The following is a 17,658-nucleotide window of genomic DNA, read 5'->3' on the forward strand; positions in this document are numbered from 1 at the left end:
TGTTATATAATGCTTGCTGTCATGTTAGCGCACTGTCGCTTTTCATGGATTGATTTTGTTACGTGAGACTGCACATGGTGAGCAGGGGCCAAGCCTGATAGGTTACTGTAGTGACCAGAGTCACAGCAGGTGCACACCCATGGAGAACATGTTGGCCAGATGTGGCTGAGCTTGTGTATATGACAAACAAGCTAATGACACATCCATCCTCAGTAGGACGGCAACTTTGCTGAGCCCGCATGACAACACAAGAGCTTCTGTCATCCTGAACAGGCAAGACCGGTGCTAATGTTTACCGGGCCTGGAGCATTGTGGATTGCTGTTCCGTGGCACACAACCAAGATCCTCGCCCAAACTCCCAACGCCAATGAACAAGCTCTGGGCACTGATTCTGTGACCCAAGTTTAGCCGGTGTCTAGTTTTTGCAGTTTTAATGTGACTGCAAGCAAGCTTTCCAATTCACCTATTACACATGGCCTATAAAGAACCTGAAACTTGAAGCCGAAAGGGGTGTTAGTATGTCACATGATCAAACACGTACGAGAGGACTTTTAGTGAACGAATGTGCTGGTGAGAGCAGAACTGCTATCTGTAAATGATGGCTGGGCACCAACATAGCTACTCCACTGAGAAGGACGTCCCAAGGCCAGGCAGCAGCCTGAGAACCTGAGCATACGGTACAGGAACGTGGAACCAGGAGGAACACCAGACGCTGGGTGAGTTCTGGCACCTCTTGCCAACATCGTTTAATGAGCTTGAGTTCACAGTTCCTCACAAGGGACGTGTGCTTGAAGAGCTCTGAAGATGGACTGAGATCCGGGGAATGGAGAGTCAAACACGAGCGTGGTGCTTTACAAACAGACATGTCACACATACGGAGGACAGAAGCTCTCATCTCATGTTCTGCGCTAGTTTTATATGCTGTATTTCAGACAAATGAGCATAACAGAATCGTTAGAAATCGTGAGGTTTTAACGTCCTGGAAGTGAAATGTGGCACTTCAGCCTTGCCGTTTTTGAAGGCACCTGACGAGTTTGCACCCAGATGGGGCATCAGCAGTCAGCCCAGTGATGGAGGTCACCACGGGGACTGCAAAATTATGATGACACATAAAAAAGTAAACTGTAAATGACAAAACATTCTTTCCTTTGAGCATCCAGCAGACTAATTTTGGACCAAAAAAAAAAAAACTGAAACACATTGTGTTCATGTGTTAATCGACCTGCTGATCATGTATTTTAAGTTGCAAATCCCACCTGCCACTGGGCTATAATGAAAATCACAGCATTAGTAAACAAGACATTTTACCTTGAATGTTTCCTGAGAACAATTAGAAAAGACTACATTTTCTAAAATGTCTTTTGATGATTGTGGTCCCAATTGAAGTACCCTTTTCAAACAAGTTGACCCAACTCTCTTCGTGATTATTATTGACAGATTGACAGTAGATTCTTTTGTCAACGTTTGAAAAGAAGCATGGATACGCGATTGTCTGTTGTGGCATCATCCATCACTTAACATGTTTTGCAGGTTACTGTGCATAGCGGACATTGTCTGGCTGGCAATTAGCTCCTTGAATAATCTTTAAATGCACGTGACATTGCAGTTGCTTACTGAAACAATGCAGTCCATTAACGAGCATGGTGGCAATGCTAAGCTTTGCGCATGTTAGCACGCCTCAGATCCAGCAAATGTTACGAATTTATCTGGGCATCTTCAACCGGGACTGACGTGGCAAGTCACACAAATGTTAGAGCAACTCACTAAAGTAACCATGTCGAAATCAGGATGAGCGTGAACAGGATGATGACTGCATCAAGGACGACAGATGCTCTGATGCAGCGTATTCCTTCACACTCCTTAATCACACCCCTACAGTTCAACAAATGGCTTTAAACTCCCTTAAAGTTAAAAAGAAGAAAGAATCAACTAATACAATCTAATCAAAAGGAGTGAAACAACATTATTTCCGCAGCTTTCCCCTTCTCATAAAGCTTCCATAATTACACATACAAAAGCTAAGGGGACAGCATCGTGTCTGTTTACAGGGCAAGCGGCGACCATTCAAAGGGCTCCTTTGAAAGCTGAGAGCTGGCCACCCACCTCGCCCGTGTATTGTTCAGACAGGAAGTGAGGGCAGTATGTCAGTGCGGGGGACACACGCCTTGTTTTCACGCAGCCTTGTTTCGGCACTGCTCACAATGCTCGTGCGACGCTCGTCGGGCCCACGACACGACCACGGAGTAGCGCAGGCCAGACGTCGCAGGGATTGGCGCGTCGGAGTGAACCTGAGCTGATCTGAACACCCAACGGGAGTCACGGTCTGGAAGTCAGGAGGAAGGTTATGGCAACATGACAAAACTCATCACTGAAAGAATGGGTGCGCGAGTAACAATGAACATAATGGCGGTTATGTTATGGCACTGAGTGCCTTTGGGAAGAGATGGCCAACTGCTGGGGTTGGAGCAGTAAGGAGAGTGGAAAAACAACGTAGGGAGGGGGACCTTGATTACTAAGCTGCCAGCAGCACGGGGCCCACCGGGGGAGGTATGACTGTCCCAACGAGAGCCTGGGAAACGCAAGGCAAGAGTTGGCCAGCAAGCACAAATAAATAAATATCACAAATCTTTCAAAGATATGAACCACGAAAAAGAATTTAGGGGGAAAAAAAATGGCAAGATCTGTCAGAGACAGTGATAAAGCATCAGCGTTATGGTCAATATCTGCAAACTACTGCAAGTGACGTTGGCTAGGATCTGTCTATCCCTACCCTTAGGAGCTCTGAGGCACCGTTCATGATGCTTCTGCACACTCGCTGAAGAGCACTGAATGTCTTGGTTTTCCTGAAGCCCTCACATCTACGAGGTCAAGGTCGCAGGGAGGCCACCAGGACAGCAGAGCCCTGCTGGACCTCTCACAGAAGCCAGCAACTTAGGTGGCTGAGGAGAACGACCCAGTGTCCAAATCGTCGGGACCCAGACTGTAAAGACTGGCTTTCCGGGTGGGTTCCAGGGTGAGAACAGGGACTCTGTGCCTGGCGTCATCTCTGCTCTGGTTCCGGAAGCGTCCATCTGTATTTGGCTTGATGCTGGGCTGAGTCTGGCAATTTGTTCCCTCCATCCCTGCATCGAGGTGGAGCTGCACTGTCAGCAGAACCAATGTCCAGTTCCCTGCGAACGTTTCCTCCGCTTCTTGCAGATGTAGTAGATGGGGAAAGCAATCAGACCTGCGAGAAGATGCACCATTACTTCAGAAGGACATACTTGCATTAGTGCTCTTTAGCTGTTCAGCAGACAAAGATTTATTTAATGGAATTCTTTATGCTTAGTGGCTTAGTTGGCCAATACTGACAACCAATAAATTATTTCCTAATATTACCAATACAGATAACCAATGGCATCGACTAGCTAACTTCTGAGCTCTGCAGACCAGTAGGGAAACTGGTGCCATTGACGTTATTTCTTAAGACCCAGTGACTGTGTGCAGCAGCCACAATATTAATGCAGGCAGTGAGACGTCAGCAAAGGTTCTAAGTGGCGAATGAGCCCACAAAGTCCCTCGTCCTCCGGAAAATGGCCGATCGTCCAATGCGATCGTCTCTATCGTTCTCGTACTTATGTCTTTAGCTCTGGTGCTGCTAACTTTGAATATTGAGTAAAGTCTAAACACTCTTGGGTAATATTGACTCCGGCTGACAAACTGGACCAATGGCGATATATTTTTAACAAACATCGGCCGATATTGATATGTCAACTGATATATCATGCATGTCTAACCATGTTTATGGTTTCTACATGTTTATGGTGGATACATCCACATCTTCTCCTTCAATACAACAACAGCAGTTGTCCTGCAATCTAAACTTTCTGAACATGAGGCAAAACACGTATTAAAAATTCAGCACGGATGTGGCACTTTGCTGAAGCAAAGCCTCACTGGTCTTCTACGCAAATTTCAGACGACAGTGATGTTCCCCTTCCATCCTCTCCGCCCCCCCCCCCCCCACTCTGGCTCACATCAGCCCCCTCGTCCCACTGCACTGCGACGTCTCCGCTTACCTATGACGATGGCTATTGCTCCAAACACGCCCACCAGCACGACGACCAATGGGGCAATCAGGATTTTACTCACTGCGTGCAGAATAAGGAAGGTCAGCACAAGCTTGGAGAGGCAGCAGATTCAGTCATCTATCGACTTGCGTCCTATCCAAGTTTTCTGGATAGAAGCCTCAAATAAATAAGTAAATGGAATCAGTTTTAGGTATTAATAAGGAATGGATCTGTTTTTCTCCACGATTAAGACGTGAGTGGTTGGCCAATAGAGTACTTCCTGTTTACGGGCACCTGTGTGGACAGTGAGCCCTAGAGGAGGGGGCCGTAGGCCTCCCCGGCGTGGCGCTCACCGCAGACGGAGCCGCGCACTAGCCGCCGCAGGTGGGGCTTGTCCGGGAGGTAGCGGTACTTGCAGCCGAAGACGCTCAGGTTGGACGTGTGGTCGCCGAAGAAGCGCAGGTGACGGTATTTCTCGCCGCAGCGGTAGCAGAAGTTGGTGTTGCACTGCGTGCAGGTCATGTGGTCGCAGCCCTCCGTCCTCTGGATGTGGATCTGGGGCGGGGACATCGGTGGTGAACAGAGTGCATGGGAGGTAGCGTGTTTACACGGCTGATGCGGGGACAAGGGGACACGTGTCACGTTAAAGGAGCCGACCCTCTATCTGGGACAAGAGGGTTCGCGGTAAGACGCTGTCTGCTGATAAACTGCTTAGATAGCCGGGATTTCAGCATTATAAATATGCATTTAATATCTTGCATTTTATAATAATTTCAGTATTACAGGCATGTGGTAATCACTGATCCCATTCTGGTTATATAACAACAGACTGCATGCGGTAATGTATGTAGTAGAGCAGACTTCAAAATCCACTCTTTATTCACCTTTGATCAGATATTAAATATTACCCTAAACTTTCTTTTCAATCAGCCCCATACTTTGACTCCATAAGTCCCCCCAACAAATTCTGAATACACTGACACTACGTGCTGTACCCCTGTCATACAGCTGAAGACCTATGCTGCAGATACATCATAATCCCTTGTGTAGCAAGACCCGTAGCAGGATTAGCAGGGAGCGGACAGACAACCAACAAAGCAGGAGGACGTCATGTGATACCAGAGCTCTTCCCACAAGGCCTTGGACTTCCTGGATATTTCTGTTTCATGTTATTGTTATAAGCGGGATAAAGAGCAAATTTCATTCCTTCTATAGATGGAACCAGAAAGCATTTTAGAAAAAAATTCCCTCTCCTGCATGGGGCATTTTTCCGGAATGAGGGTCATCAAGCAGAAGTCAACAGAGGCCATTCCTGGCCGTATTCCCAAACGGAGACGGTACCTTGCAGCGGGGGCACTTCTGGGCGTTCCTCTGGCCGTGCTCGATAACACTGGCCCAGTGACGCAGCAGCTTGTCGCCCTTGCGATACTCGCGGCACCGTAGGCCCTGGTGCCAGGGGGCGTGGCACTTGAAGCACCACACAAACTGGCACGTGGAGCACTGGACCTGGGGAGGGGGGGGGCGGGAAGCGTGATGGTCACAGACACCCAAAGGGGAGGCCAGCGAAAGGGGACTTACCCCACCGTCAGCTAGTTGACAATCACTGCACACACTGCACTGCACAATCACTGCACACGGCAAACGCAATCACAGAAAGACAGCACCCAATCGGCATAAAACACTATGCAATCGCCATAAATGGCCGTGTCTGTCCCCAAAAGCTCACATAATCCAACCCCCCCGAGGAGAACACGCCACATAGAAGCAGTGGGTTACGACAGACCCTATAATTTATCTGTCCTGTCCTGTAATCCCCCACTGCAATCCAGTTCAGACCATGTAATAATTTAGTGAAAATCCCTTCTGCAGTCGTCCAGCAAAATACCATTCTCGCCTCGGAAACTTCAGCAGACATGATGCTCCCAGTTTAAAGTACCTCGTAACAACACAAAAAACACAAAACCGTATTAAATTATACAATAATCTAAGATAAATGCAAGACAAACCTCAAAGCTATACAGAGGATGGTGCAAAAGATAAGAGCTAGATTTTCAGGCTACACCCTCCTCCTATCTCCGCGATCTTCTGCAGATCTACACTCCCTCCGATCATCATCAGGAGGTCTGCAGACTCCACGCCACGGATCCCCCACACAGCCCCCACACGGCCCCCACGCTGCAGAAGTCCTTTCCTCTCATGTCTGTCACCTGGACTCGTTAACACAATTTAAAACCATTAAAAGTTTATTTTTAAACGGGATCCCCCCCCCCACCCAAGTCTGTCTGCTTGTTGGCATAAGTTGGCTTATGCCAATCAGCCAATAGAAATGCTGATGTTGTAGTTGGTGGTGGTCACTTTTGTACCTCTCTCTTCCACTAGGTGGCGTCTGCACCATGTACTGAGGGGGGGGGGCGTCTACTCACCTTATACTTGTGCTCCGCCCTGCTGGGCGGCTGCAGGCTGCGGCCCTTCAGGGAGGTGAAGAGGCTGCACTGGGGACATGGCTTGGTGCTGGAGTCGATCTTGCTCAGCTCCAGGAAATACTTGTACTTGGCTACCTCCTCGCTGGCCAGGTGTCCCAGCACGGTGCTCTCCTCCAGGTAGCCGCTGCACTCCGTGATGGGACACACCACGTCCACCTTGCCCAGGTGCACCTGGCGGGACACGCCCCGACACACGCTCCATCACTGGCTGTACTGGGCGGAGGCTTTTGTCCGCAGCAACAATTCAGCAAAGGGCACAATGCTGGGGCCACGCCTCCGACCTATAGCCTTCCTTACAACTCATAACAACGTCACCGAATTCTGAACCCGCTCCAAATGAATCACTATGGCTCATGGTTGCACCAAAACACAAGACCTGAAATTTCCAAAGCACGGAACTACATCGGAGAAGACGGCGGCAGGCTGATGACCTCTGAAGATCATCCCGCCGTAAAAAATGGCATGAAACGTTCCTCAAGAGGAGACTGGGCGAATATGCATCAAATGTAACCAAGTCTGGAGTAAAGGGGGCAGTTTTAACAAGATAAAGCAGAAGTAACAAGTTCTAACAGTGCTTCAATAAGAGCTGGAACTTTTGGTCTTTTGGAAGCTAAGTGCAGGTACGCCCACAGACATTAGTGCCTTAACTGGAGTGTCGCAGCAACTCAATAATCAGATGGACTTGCAGCGAGAGATCTCCCCGTGGGCCTACGATTAAACTTTTCGGATATTAATAACACCAGAAACAATGACTGGATGCTGGCTGGTCCGCCCCACCTCTGGAAGACGCCGTGCCTGAATAATGTGTGTTTATGCGCCAGACATCGTAAACGCAGTTAGCCAAGTCGGGGCGGCACCCTGAATAGTTTCTACGTAAGCAGCCGATCGCCCCGGGCCGTGTAAAGTCACGGCTTGAGCTCTGGTGAAAGGCCGTCTCTATGCAGAGTTCCCTCCCCAGGGGAGATTACCCAACGCAATTAGCGGCTACAACCCTCCCCCCATCTCTGTGTCGGGAGAATGACGCAGCGGCAGCGGCTAATGTCCGCCAGGTTGGCTCGCTGCAGAGCCAGTAGCGAGGAACACGTTCGGCAGGTCCGCGGCTGAGCCCGTAAACACAACTCTGACGTTCAAGCAGCTGTCGGCGGCGAGAAACACGCTGCTCTGTTACCCGCTTATCATGAAAAGCATCAACGCCGAGGCAAGATTTCAAGACGGAGGTGGAAAATTTATGAAGAAAAATAAAAAAAAATCTCAAAACAGCCTAATAGTTTCAGACAGTTTAGATGGCTGGACCAGTTGACCTTTAAGGCCCAGGAGGAATTATTGGTAGAATGAAAGAAAAGTGATGATTTGACAAAACAATGATCATATCCTTCACTTTTGTCTTATTTTGATGCCTTTGGTGACAATTGCTGATCTAGTGAAATGTCAGAAAGAGAGAGAGACAGTTTGATGTCCGGATAACAGACAAGTGAGAATTCGCACCGACTTCAAACTGCTCTCTGGAGTCTCTCATTGGCTGCACACAATGGCCGATGTTTTTTTTTTTTTGGAAATCGTTGCGTATCTCCTGCTCCAATCCTGCTTACACTCGTACCTGGGCGTTCACTGGAAGCGCAGTATTTATGCCGAGTCGACTCCTTGACAGTTACACGCTAGCCGATTCTGATCCTCATCCTGATCTGCTTCACCTGTACATCAGTTTGCACAAAAGCGGTCACCAAAATGTGTTAAACGTAATTGTAAAATGCAAATCAGACACGTCTTCTCATCTCTTCATATTTCTTCGAGCGCAAGCGATGAACGCCCTGGCCTGCTCAGTGATCCTAATGGAATGTGGCGTTTAATTAAAGATGCGTCACACATGAAAGCTTGTCCCAGCCACCAGGGGAATAAAAGCCCCCGCAGTGGCAAACTGCCACCCTGCAGCCATGGAGAGGGGAGACGGCGGGCCTGGGGGTGGGGGGACACTGGCCAAATGTGAAGAACTGTTACCAAAGCCCATGAGGTCACCGTAGTGTGGCATCACCACCACAGAAATGCAGACTGCATACCTGACACGATACCAACAGCAGTGCTAATTACGATGACCATGGAAAAGCAACCTTTGATGATAAACAACTGATCACACCAGGCATCAAGCAGCAAGGCCTGTTTTTACTGACTTGCTCTCCTTAGGTCCTGCTGCACAAATGAATCTCCATGACGGAGAGCCAGACATCCCAGAATGTTATTTCTATGTTTTTCCAGTGACAGCTGAAATTACACACATATCTAAACCACCTGCGTAGACCTTCCTGGTAGCGGTAAGTATTACAGTTTCATTTGAAAACAATGAATGCAACCAACTAATTTTCAATACCAGCTTCTTGAGTTAAGTTTGAGGTCAGCAGCTCTGTGTCCAGCATGTAAATCAGTTCTTCGACAGCTTCACTTCTACTCGAAGACGACAGACTGCAGAATCTCAACTTCCTGTGCGCTACTTCTGAGCTTAGCACAGCGGTCACCAAAATGCTGCGTCCAAGCCAAACAGACCACCAGCGGAACGCAATAAGACGAGAAATTGCAGGAAAGTCAGTCACATCGTCTAATTAAGCTATTTGGGGGCAGGGAAATGAAGGTGGGGGAAGTGAACTGACTGGTGAGAGAAATCTGAATGGCTAATCTCCTGAGCTAATGTCAGGAGAAGAAAGATGGTCAAATTAAGAGCGGAAGATTGCATCCTCACTAGCTGGGGAATGACAGGGGTATTGTTCGTGAGGCTTGGGCCTTTCATTGGGGCAAATAATTCGCTGCATTGGCAGAGTAGTTACTTACAAGCACAATGATGAACGGGAAGGTAATTCTGTTATGTATGGGCATAGCTGAAGATGTAAAACCCACCAATAGGGAGGCAGGGGCGCAGGTGAGGGGCAGGTAGCTTGTAACCGGGGAGATGAGACGTGTGACCTCATCGCTACGACTAAACCCCACTCACTCTCTGCATGACATTAGCAGAAATAAGTCAAGGTACAGTGCAGCAATCCTTTGTGACAAAATTCATAATTAATGTCCAGGTATATATGAAGCAGAAAGCGGTCTATTGTTTTCCAAATGCTATTCAATATTCCTCTAACCAAAATAATAAGAGCAGACGGCTATCTCCCACTCTCACTCTACCGACCATTCAAATAACCGTAAGAAAAGCGAAAGTTAGTCAAAGTAAATGGCTGCAAAAAATGGCCTAAACATTCAGGTGAATTAATAGAAAAATTGACCTACTTACGTTCGGCCTTTTGAAGTGTGGCTTGCATGTCTTTCGAGATACAGTAGATTTTAGTCCACTAAAATGTGTATTTACATATCTTTCATCCTCACAGTTGAAGCGCAATGAAAATCTTAATATTCCTGCTTTTAATAAAGAAAAAAATCCACTATTTATAATTACTTTTAGCTGACCCTGAGTCCATAAAAGAAAATATTCATCCCGTATGTACCTGCAATGTTTAAAGCGGCATTCAGAAAATTATTCATCTTCCTTTTCCTTCTTTAACTCAGGGTTACACTGTGCATCTTAACATTCAAAGCAGTTCAAATGCTTCTAGAATGTACCGGAACTGCCGGAAACAAATTCCTTGTGTGTGCCACTTGGCCAATTAACCTGATTCTGAAGATCAAGCTTTTATGTAGGGAGTGCTTCGTGGGACACTGCAATTTATGTTGTTTTCTGTAGCTTTTCTGCTGAATAAAATCTTCTAGTATTTCCCTGTCTGTCACCATCTGACCAAGTCTTTATTTAGTTCTCAGTTTCCAAGTCGGGCTGCTATGTGCTGGAGCGAACCCCAGAGAAGATCTGCTGATCTTCTGATCTTCTCAGTGGATTGCGCACGGATGCAAGGCACTGGGGAATGCTACCGGTTATCTGGAAAAGGCATCCAGACTGGGAAAACCGGGTGCAGGTCCGTTCGTGGCGAATCCCACTTTACAGTCTGGCTGCATGGATATTCCCAGCAATCTCTTCTGATGTCCCCAAATACCAGCCATTATCAGACCACCACACGGACAACGTCTCAAAGGAAAAACAAGTTATGGGATGACTGAGACCTATATAATGCTATTCCGCAGGCTAATATGGGTGCTGCTATGGATGGCTGCCCTTTGCGGACAACTTACTCTACAAAGAGCAAGTTGAGGGAGGCATAAAAAAATAATTTCCCCACAGGGACAATAAAGGGTCAATTATTATTATTAATATGGTCCAGAGAGAACCTTGTGGCTTTTTAAATGATTCAGAGCCCTGCAGATGCTCCTCCTCCCAAAATAGTTATTGCCCAAAAAGGGCAACCTACCCTAACTACTAACCTTCCATGCATGCCACAGAGAAGCCCAGAGACGTCACGCTTGGTACAGCCGCTCCCCTGCATCATGCCACGTAATTAAACTCCACCGGCATGCCAAACATTTACATTCATGCCAAAGCGTACCAGTCACCCGGCAAATACCATGGCATTCTCCGAACGAGCAGCGAATCCATCCTTCACTCCTGCGGACAACACAAAATTAGAACTGGCCCCTTACTGCGAGAACTTGACTGGGGGAGGGTCAAGGCATTTTGCCGAAGTAGGGAAATTAGGCAGCTGCACTTCGCTGGAACTGAAGCTGAGCTCTCATGCTGTTCCAGAGAAGCGGCCCAGACCTTGCACGTTACAGGGGACAGCTGTGAGTAAGGCAGGACGGGGGCTCCGAGAAGCCAGGCCAGGCCGCTCCCTGTGTACAGTGACATGTGACCCCTCCCCCAGATAAGTCACAAAGCAGTTGTCACTGAAAATGTCCCTCTAGGAGGTACCACAGGGAGCACGTGAGGGTGGGTGGAACAGGAGTAGTAATGTGGGCACCTGGGCATCACAATAAGTGGACTATGTCCGGGGATAATGGCGACAGACGGATTAAGAAGATAAATTTAAGGGGATCAACATAGACCTTTGGGTTATTTGGAAATTGATGGGTAAAACTAAACATGCTTTCTGCAGTCACAACTGGACATACAGACATCAGCCTGCATGATACACGTACATTACCTTAATTGTTATAAATATAGAAATGGCCATTATAAACTGCAGAATGACAACTGCATGCTGCTTTTGGGGGGTTTACCTGCGAACTGATGTACAGTTTCAGGCATTCATCGCATACGGCTTTCTTGCAGCAGTGCAGTGGCTTGATGCGTTTGTCGTCCAAGCAGACGCGGCAGGTCACCGGCACCGACGCGCTCGGCTCCGCGCCCGAAAAGTTGCCCGAACTCCGGGACTCGATCAGAGCGGTCAGGGAGAGCGGCTCCGGGTAGCGCTGCGGACCCTCCGCCTCGGCCGCCGGAGGAGTCCCGAGGGCGCCGTCCAGGCTCGCCTGGCCACCGGGGCTGTCGTTCGCGATGCAGTACACCGTGCAGTAGACGTGCTCCTTGGGGCGGAGGGCGCCGCACGTCGGGCGGCTCCAGAACTCTTCGGCCGGCCCCGGCAATTCCGCCCCGTCCGGATCAGAAAGTGTCGGTCCCGTCGCGAGTTCCGTAAGGACACGGTCGCCTGTTCGGCGATCCCCCGCCACACTCCCGTCTCCATCCGACCAGTCAGCCTGATTTTTAACAGCCATGTCCACCGTCGAGGCGTCCCAGTGCTGCCCCCGGCCGTCCTCCGCACCGCTCCGGTCGGGAAGGGCTCTCGGCGCCCCCAGACTCTTTAAGATCTCCATGGCGCCGGTCCGCCTCTCCGCGTTTTCTTCATCGCCCGTCGCCTCCCGCGACACCGAGACACCGTCCGGCGTGACAACTTTTGTCTCCGAGTCCAGGACAAAATCTGTGCCCGGCGTGGGAGCTCCGTCGGGGGCGGCTGGCAGCGCGCCGACGGCATCCCCGTGGCGGGCGCTCAGCGGGGCAGACATCCCCCGGGCGGGAGCGGCGCCCCCGCCGCAGCCTTCATCCCCCATCCCTGCAGCTCTAACTTCCCATTTGCTCTCGGCCAGTCTCCCCAACTCCAGATAAAAACAAACAAAACGCGAGTCGGCGGCTTGCCTTCTGCTTCCGGGTCCCAGCTCGGAGAAAAGAAATCCGTGACGGAGCTCCTGACTTTACCCGAGATCGGCGGCCGCCCGTCCATCCTTCATGACAGCCGAGGGCGACGAGACCGCCGCCGATCGCGGGCCGAAGGGGAGCCGGAGATCTCCGGAGACTTTCCGGGGAGGCCGCCCGCGTATGTCCTGTAATATAGGCGCAGTGCGTCTCTGCGCCGCCAAGGCAAACAGCCACAAAAACAATCACAAGCGAAGAATTAAACCCAGTCTCATGTTACATTTTCTTTTCTTTTGCCCCTGAGCACCAGACTCTTTTTTCTGTGGCTGCAGAGATTAAAGCGAAAAAGACAAAGGTGTGACACGCTGTTAAATGTTCTGTGGCGAGGATTTTCATCTTCCGGATAAAACTGGAATATCCTGATCGGGAAGTTTCCCCCCCTCCCCCTTCTCAATTTGACGAATAGGTGTTACTGAATAACTTAATAGGGTATTTTTTTTAAGAAGCATGATTGGAAAACCGCCCACATCAATCATTGAAATATATTTCACATTTAAATCGATAATCAAGAAAGTAAATAATTTTAGTGTTATTGCGAAGTTATTCGAGGAGTGTTTTTGTAAATCCTGCAACTGCTTATGATGTAATGGACAAAAATCTGTACTGCGCTGCTGTATAAACTGGTACAATCAAATTTGCGTATTGACGAGATTCAAGACAATGTGTCAAGATAAGTTTGCAATATAAATCGTGCATAAAGAAAGGCTTAATATTTTGCGTTTTTCAATGGCTACGTTGTTACCTTCCTGAGACATGTGACATTTCCTTGCAACATGCGTCACTGACCAGGACGCAACAGCAGGGGGCAGTAGAGCAATATAACATTGAGCTGGTCTTCGGCTGGGCGTCCCTTTTAGATATGCAAGTGTTGATTTGTTTCTCATAATGTACAGACTCCTACGACTGTGAACAAAATTCTATTTCTAAAAGACAATTGCCAACACTCACCGGTACCTCAGCCTAATTGTTAACTGTGCTGTTTGACTTAATCACTGTTCATGTACGAGAAACAGAGCCTTCACTGTGGTTACTAAACGTCCTTCAGATAAGGCACGATTGCAGTTCCATCATTTAGAGAATAATTGACCAGTGTTAAGTAAACACTCAGCCGAGACCACATCTACTTGCTGCCTCTTCCTCTAATGTACATTTTGCGGAGGACCATAATAGAGGCGTTAAATTACGTGCAATTCTTTAAATGCAACGATTCCTCATTCTGTCAAGTGCTTGACTTTAGCACCAACTACATTAATACTGAAATACAGTTTTAACTATTAACACTATTAACTATTAGCTCTTCTGTAGTAGTAGATAGACTAATATTAGTGGAGTATTACTAGTAGTGCTAGAAGTAGTATATCTATAGATACAATAGTATCGAGGTGATGGTAATAGTATAGTTGGTATACTCTTAGAAAAAGAGTAAAAATTTGTACCTTTGCTTGTCACTGGGGCTGTATCCTTGTGATTGTACCTTTTAAGGTACAGAAATGAGCTCTGAGGAACATACCAAAGGTACAAACAGCATTAATGTACCAGCAATGGCACAGAGATGTTCTCTGAGTCAATTTCTGTACCTGAAAAGGTTGTAAAATTGTTGCAGAAGTAGAAGGAGTTGGGTATTTGTGGCAGCAGCATCAGAATGTCAGTTCATGCAAATGAGCAATTGAAACAGTACTTTTAAATAACAGTGGTTGTAGTTGTAGTAATAGTAGCAGCTTTGGCTTAGCTGTAGGAATTAGTCGAGAGAGTATAATAAGGTGTAAGCAGTAGAACAGTACTACGCCTACATGCACAAAATGTGGAAACAGTGACTCATTAATTTTTGTGTATTTTTTAATCTTTCTGGCACTTTCTGTATTCCTTCCCTATACATGATCAACCAGAATAACAAGGTTAATAAGTGCCAGAAGTCCCCAAACCTCAGTCCTGGCTTTCAGTTTAACTAGAAGGTTAATTATAAAATAACAATACATCATCCAGCTGTTGACTAGATTTTGCCCAGTGATTTGATCAGCACTGGCAATTTTGCAGCATGTAAAAGATTTTTTCAAGGGCTAATAAGACAGCCAGAAGAAACAGAAATAATAATAGTACAAAATATTCGCGTCTTTGGATAGCCAAACTCAGATGACATGGGAAACAAGCAAACCACATACAGTATACAGAAGTGGGATTCGAACCTCGAACCCTGGAGATGTAACTAAACGGTACTAATCTGCATGAGACAACATGTTAAACTTTTTTTGTCTCACAATTATACGGTTGCTCTTAAATGACATGCATCTTGTAGCTATGACAACATTTAATCAATTAAGCAATTAAGTTTTATTAAAATTAAACAGAACTCCAAGTAGAACACTATGTGACTTAATAGTCTTAAATCTTTATTTCAGTAAATTTTTTCCTTATACATTTAGGTATTCATCCATCCATCCATCCATCCATTTTTCATAATCATTTATCCAGGGAAGCATAGGGCTCAAGCCGAGAGGCACCCTGGATAGAGTACCAGTCTGTTGGACTACATTGAATCAGATTTATTTTCCTATAATGTTAGAAATGTTTCTGTTTTAGTTTCTGATGTAATGGTAAGCATTTTAATCCCTGAAGCCAGATTGATTCCTTGATTACATTTTGTTTGTTTTTTGATTGTGGCAAGGCTATAATAATCCAATAATAATGCAGAGAGCCATATGTGACCATGAAATATTAACATAATGATTTACCAAGTAATTATTAAATGGCAGGTTGAGTGGGTAATGAATTGATTCTAATAACAGCACTAATTTTTATTTTTACCTAAGATACCAAATAATGCTTTAGCTTTTGCAGGTAAAATTATACTAGTTAGTATTTGCCTCATCTGGATTATTAGCATCTAACAGCTCAATCAAATTTTATTAATTAAGAGGCTGTTTAACAAAAACCAGTGTTCTGTACACAGGAGTAATTCCAGGTGAGGGCCAAGAGGAGGGGGTTACATTTTTTCTTGAGAATCTAACAACGTAACACATTAGTCGAAGAAAGTAAATTTTAATTAATTGTGTGACTTTTTTGTTGTTTCAGACTCCGTCGTACGTAATGCTAATCCCCAAATAATTTGACTAAGATATCAAGATTCCCATATCCACATCAATTACCAAATTATACTGTAATGATATTGTAATGTTTTAAAAGTATATATTTAATTAAAAAATGCTAACTGTGCAGTAAGGTTTGTTTAGAATGGCGCTGAGGTAAAGGACTCTGTGATCGACCCCCGGGGACCAGTAAAAACCTGCTGATGCAGCACTCAGTCCCAATTTGTTGTCTTCGATGGGCTAAGCAGCCTCTCGAGACCTTTGTCTGGGAGGAGTCTTCGTGGACAGATCGAAGTATTTGGAGATTATGCGGGCAATTTTCCCTCAAGAATCTTTCCAAAAAGTAAAGTTATGGCAATTTAATACTCCACATTAAGACAGCCTAGTGCTTCCCCCAACACTAATATCCCACCAGTGTGTAAATAATACATTTATCATGGCATATTTTATTGAAAGATGCTGGGTCCTGGTTTAAGACTCTTTTCATGCTTCTGTAAGATGTATATTAACTCTATTAACCCTGAGACTATTTATGGGTAATGTCTCCTGATTCAGGAACACTTTATATAACGATTATTCTGGAATATATCCTGAATATGAAGTATATATCCTGGATTATTCCCTATCTAAGCACGTAGTTTCCGGAATAGCCTATGGACCCCCGTGACCCTGCATGAGACCAGCAGGTACAGAAGATGGGTGGATCATACTCTAATCCTGGTCATAAAATGCATCTATGTGACCAACATGTTTTTGACTTCTTTGAGTGTAATTTGTCACATAGCTGATAATCCTAACTAGTACTGAGAGAGGTAAGCTGTACTGAAATGGTGGTCTGCATCCCGATCGAAACACTAGTAATCCAGACCACAAAATCAACCCCCCGCCCTCCCCAAGTGGACCTCCCCCTATGTACTTTGGCTTTGTGTGGTTGGGCTGATTTAATCGGACCTTAGGGAATAATGCCTGAGCACCGCTGCAGTGTGACTGGGGCAGCGCAGTCCCAAGAGCAGGGTGGGCTTGAAAACACATAAGCATGGAAACTAGAAAACTTAATGTTTGACTCACACAGAATGCTAACATCACACATAGGATGTTCTGGGTCAAACAGAGCAGAGAATAGGGGACACTGTAGAACTTAAATGGGGAGAAACACTGGCGTGGCAAACACCACACCATCACCTATGTACACAGTAACACAAAAGCCACAGCATGTGTCGCCCTCTGGTGGCAAACTGAGGTAGCAGCAACCAGTCACTTTGCATTAAAAACTCCGAAATAGTTTTAATCGATGGATCTTGTGTAATTTTGCCTAATGTCGAATGATCAACTCTTGAAAAGAGAAAGAAAATGTGTGGCTTTTGCAGCTTCAAAACTTAATCTGAAAATTCAGAAATATCAAAGGTATAATCTGACATGGATTTGTGGGCCTTGTGTTGTAACTCCGCGGACATCCTTTCACATCGTCCACACCACGTAACCAATTACAGGGTATAGTACATATACGTGTATGCGTGGCTGTCTTGGTTTCATGACCCGACCAACATTCGCTCTGCTTGTAACTGGATATTTCGGCTGCCGGACGCGGGCTGATGGGTCGTGTCCAGCGCCGTCGTCTCGTGCCTCCAGGCCAGCGAGGGCTTCTCCAAACCTTTGACTTCTTCTCCACGTCTCATGTGGAGTTCCTGTGGGTGGTGTGCTTACCTCCTGCAGCCCAAAGACACGTAGTTAGGCTACCTGACATCTGTGTGTGGAGGGGGGTTATGTATATATTCCATGCAATGTGATAAAATCCTTATTTTGACATTTTGGGGAAATATTTTTCATTTTTCATAAAAATCTGACTGCGATAAAATATCAAAAGTCTTATATTTTGTTTGGTTACTTTTGGTTAAGGTTAGGGCTGCGTAGGGGTTAAGGTTGTCATTGTTGTGTCTGTGTGT

The 17,658-nt window shown here is 46.4% G+C and overlaps 1 protein-coding gene across 1 annotated transcript; it reads right to left on the reverse strand.

The window, feature by feature from the left end:
- Positions 1 to 896: 896 nt before the first annotated feature.
- Positions 897 to 13,004, reverse strand: rnf217 (ring finger protein 217). The gene is made up of 6 exons (XM_023797127.2): positions 11,666 to 13,004; positions 6,473 to 6,703; positions 5,391 to 5,555; positions 4,403 to 4,604; positions 4,059 to 4,130; positions 897 to 3,226 (listed from the first exon to the last, which is right to left on the reverse strand). Exons 1-6 carry the CDS (start codon positions 12,488 to 12,490, stop codon positions 3,147 to 3,149), a joined length of 1,575 nt encoding a protein of 524 aa, XP_023652895.1. The 5' UTR covers positions 12,491 to 13,004; the 3' UTR covers positions 897 to 3,146.
- Positions 13,005 to 17,658: the final 4,654 nt, after the last annotated feature.

The sequence above is a fragment of the Paramormyrops kingsleyae genome, chromosome 19 (genome assembly GCF_048594095.1).
Source record: "Paramormyrops kingsleyae isolate MSU_618 chromosome 19, PKINGS_0.4, whole genome shotgun sequence".
Taxonomy (NCBI): domain Eukaryota; kingdom Metazoa; phylum Chordata; class Actinopteri; order Osteoglossiformes; family Mormyridae; genus Paramormyrops; species Paramormyrops kingsleyae.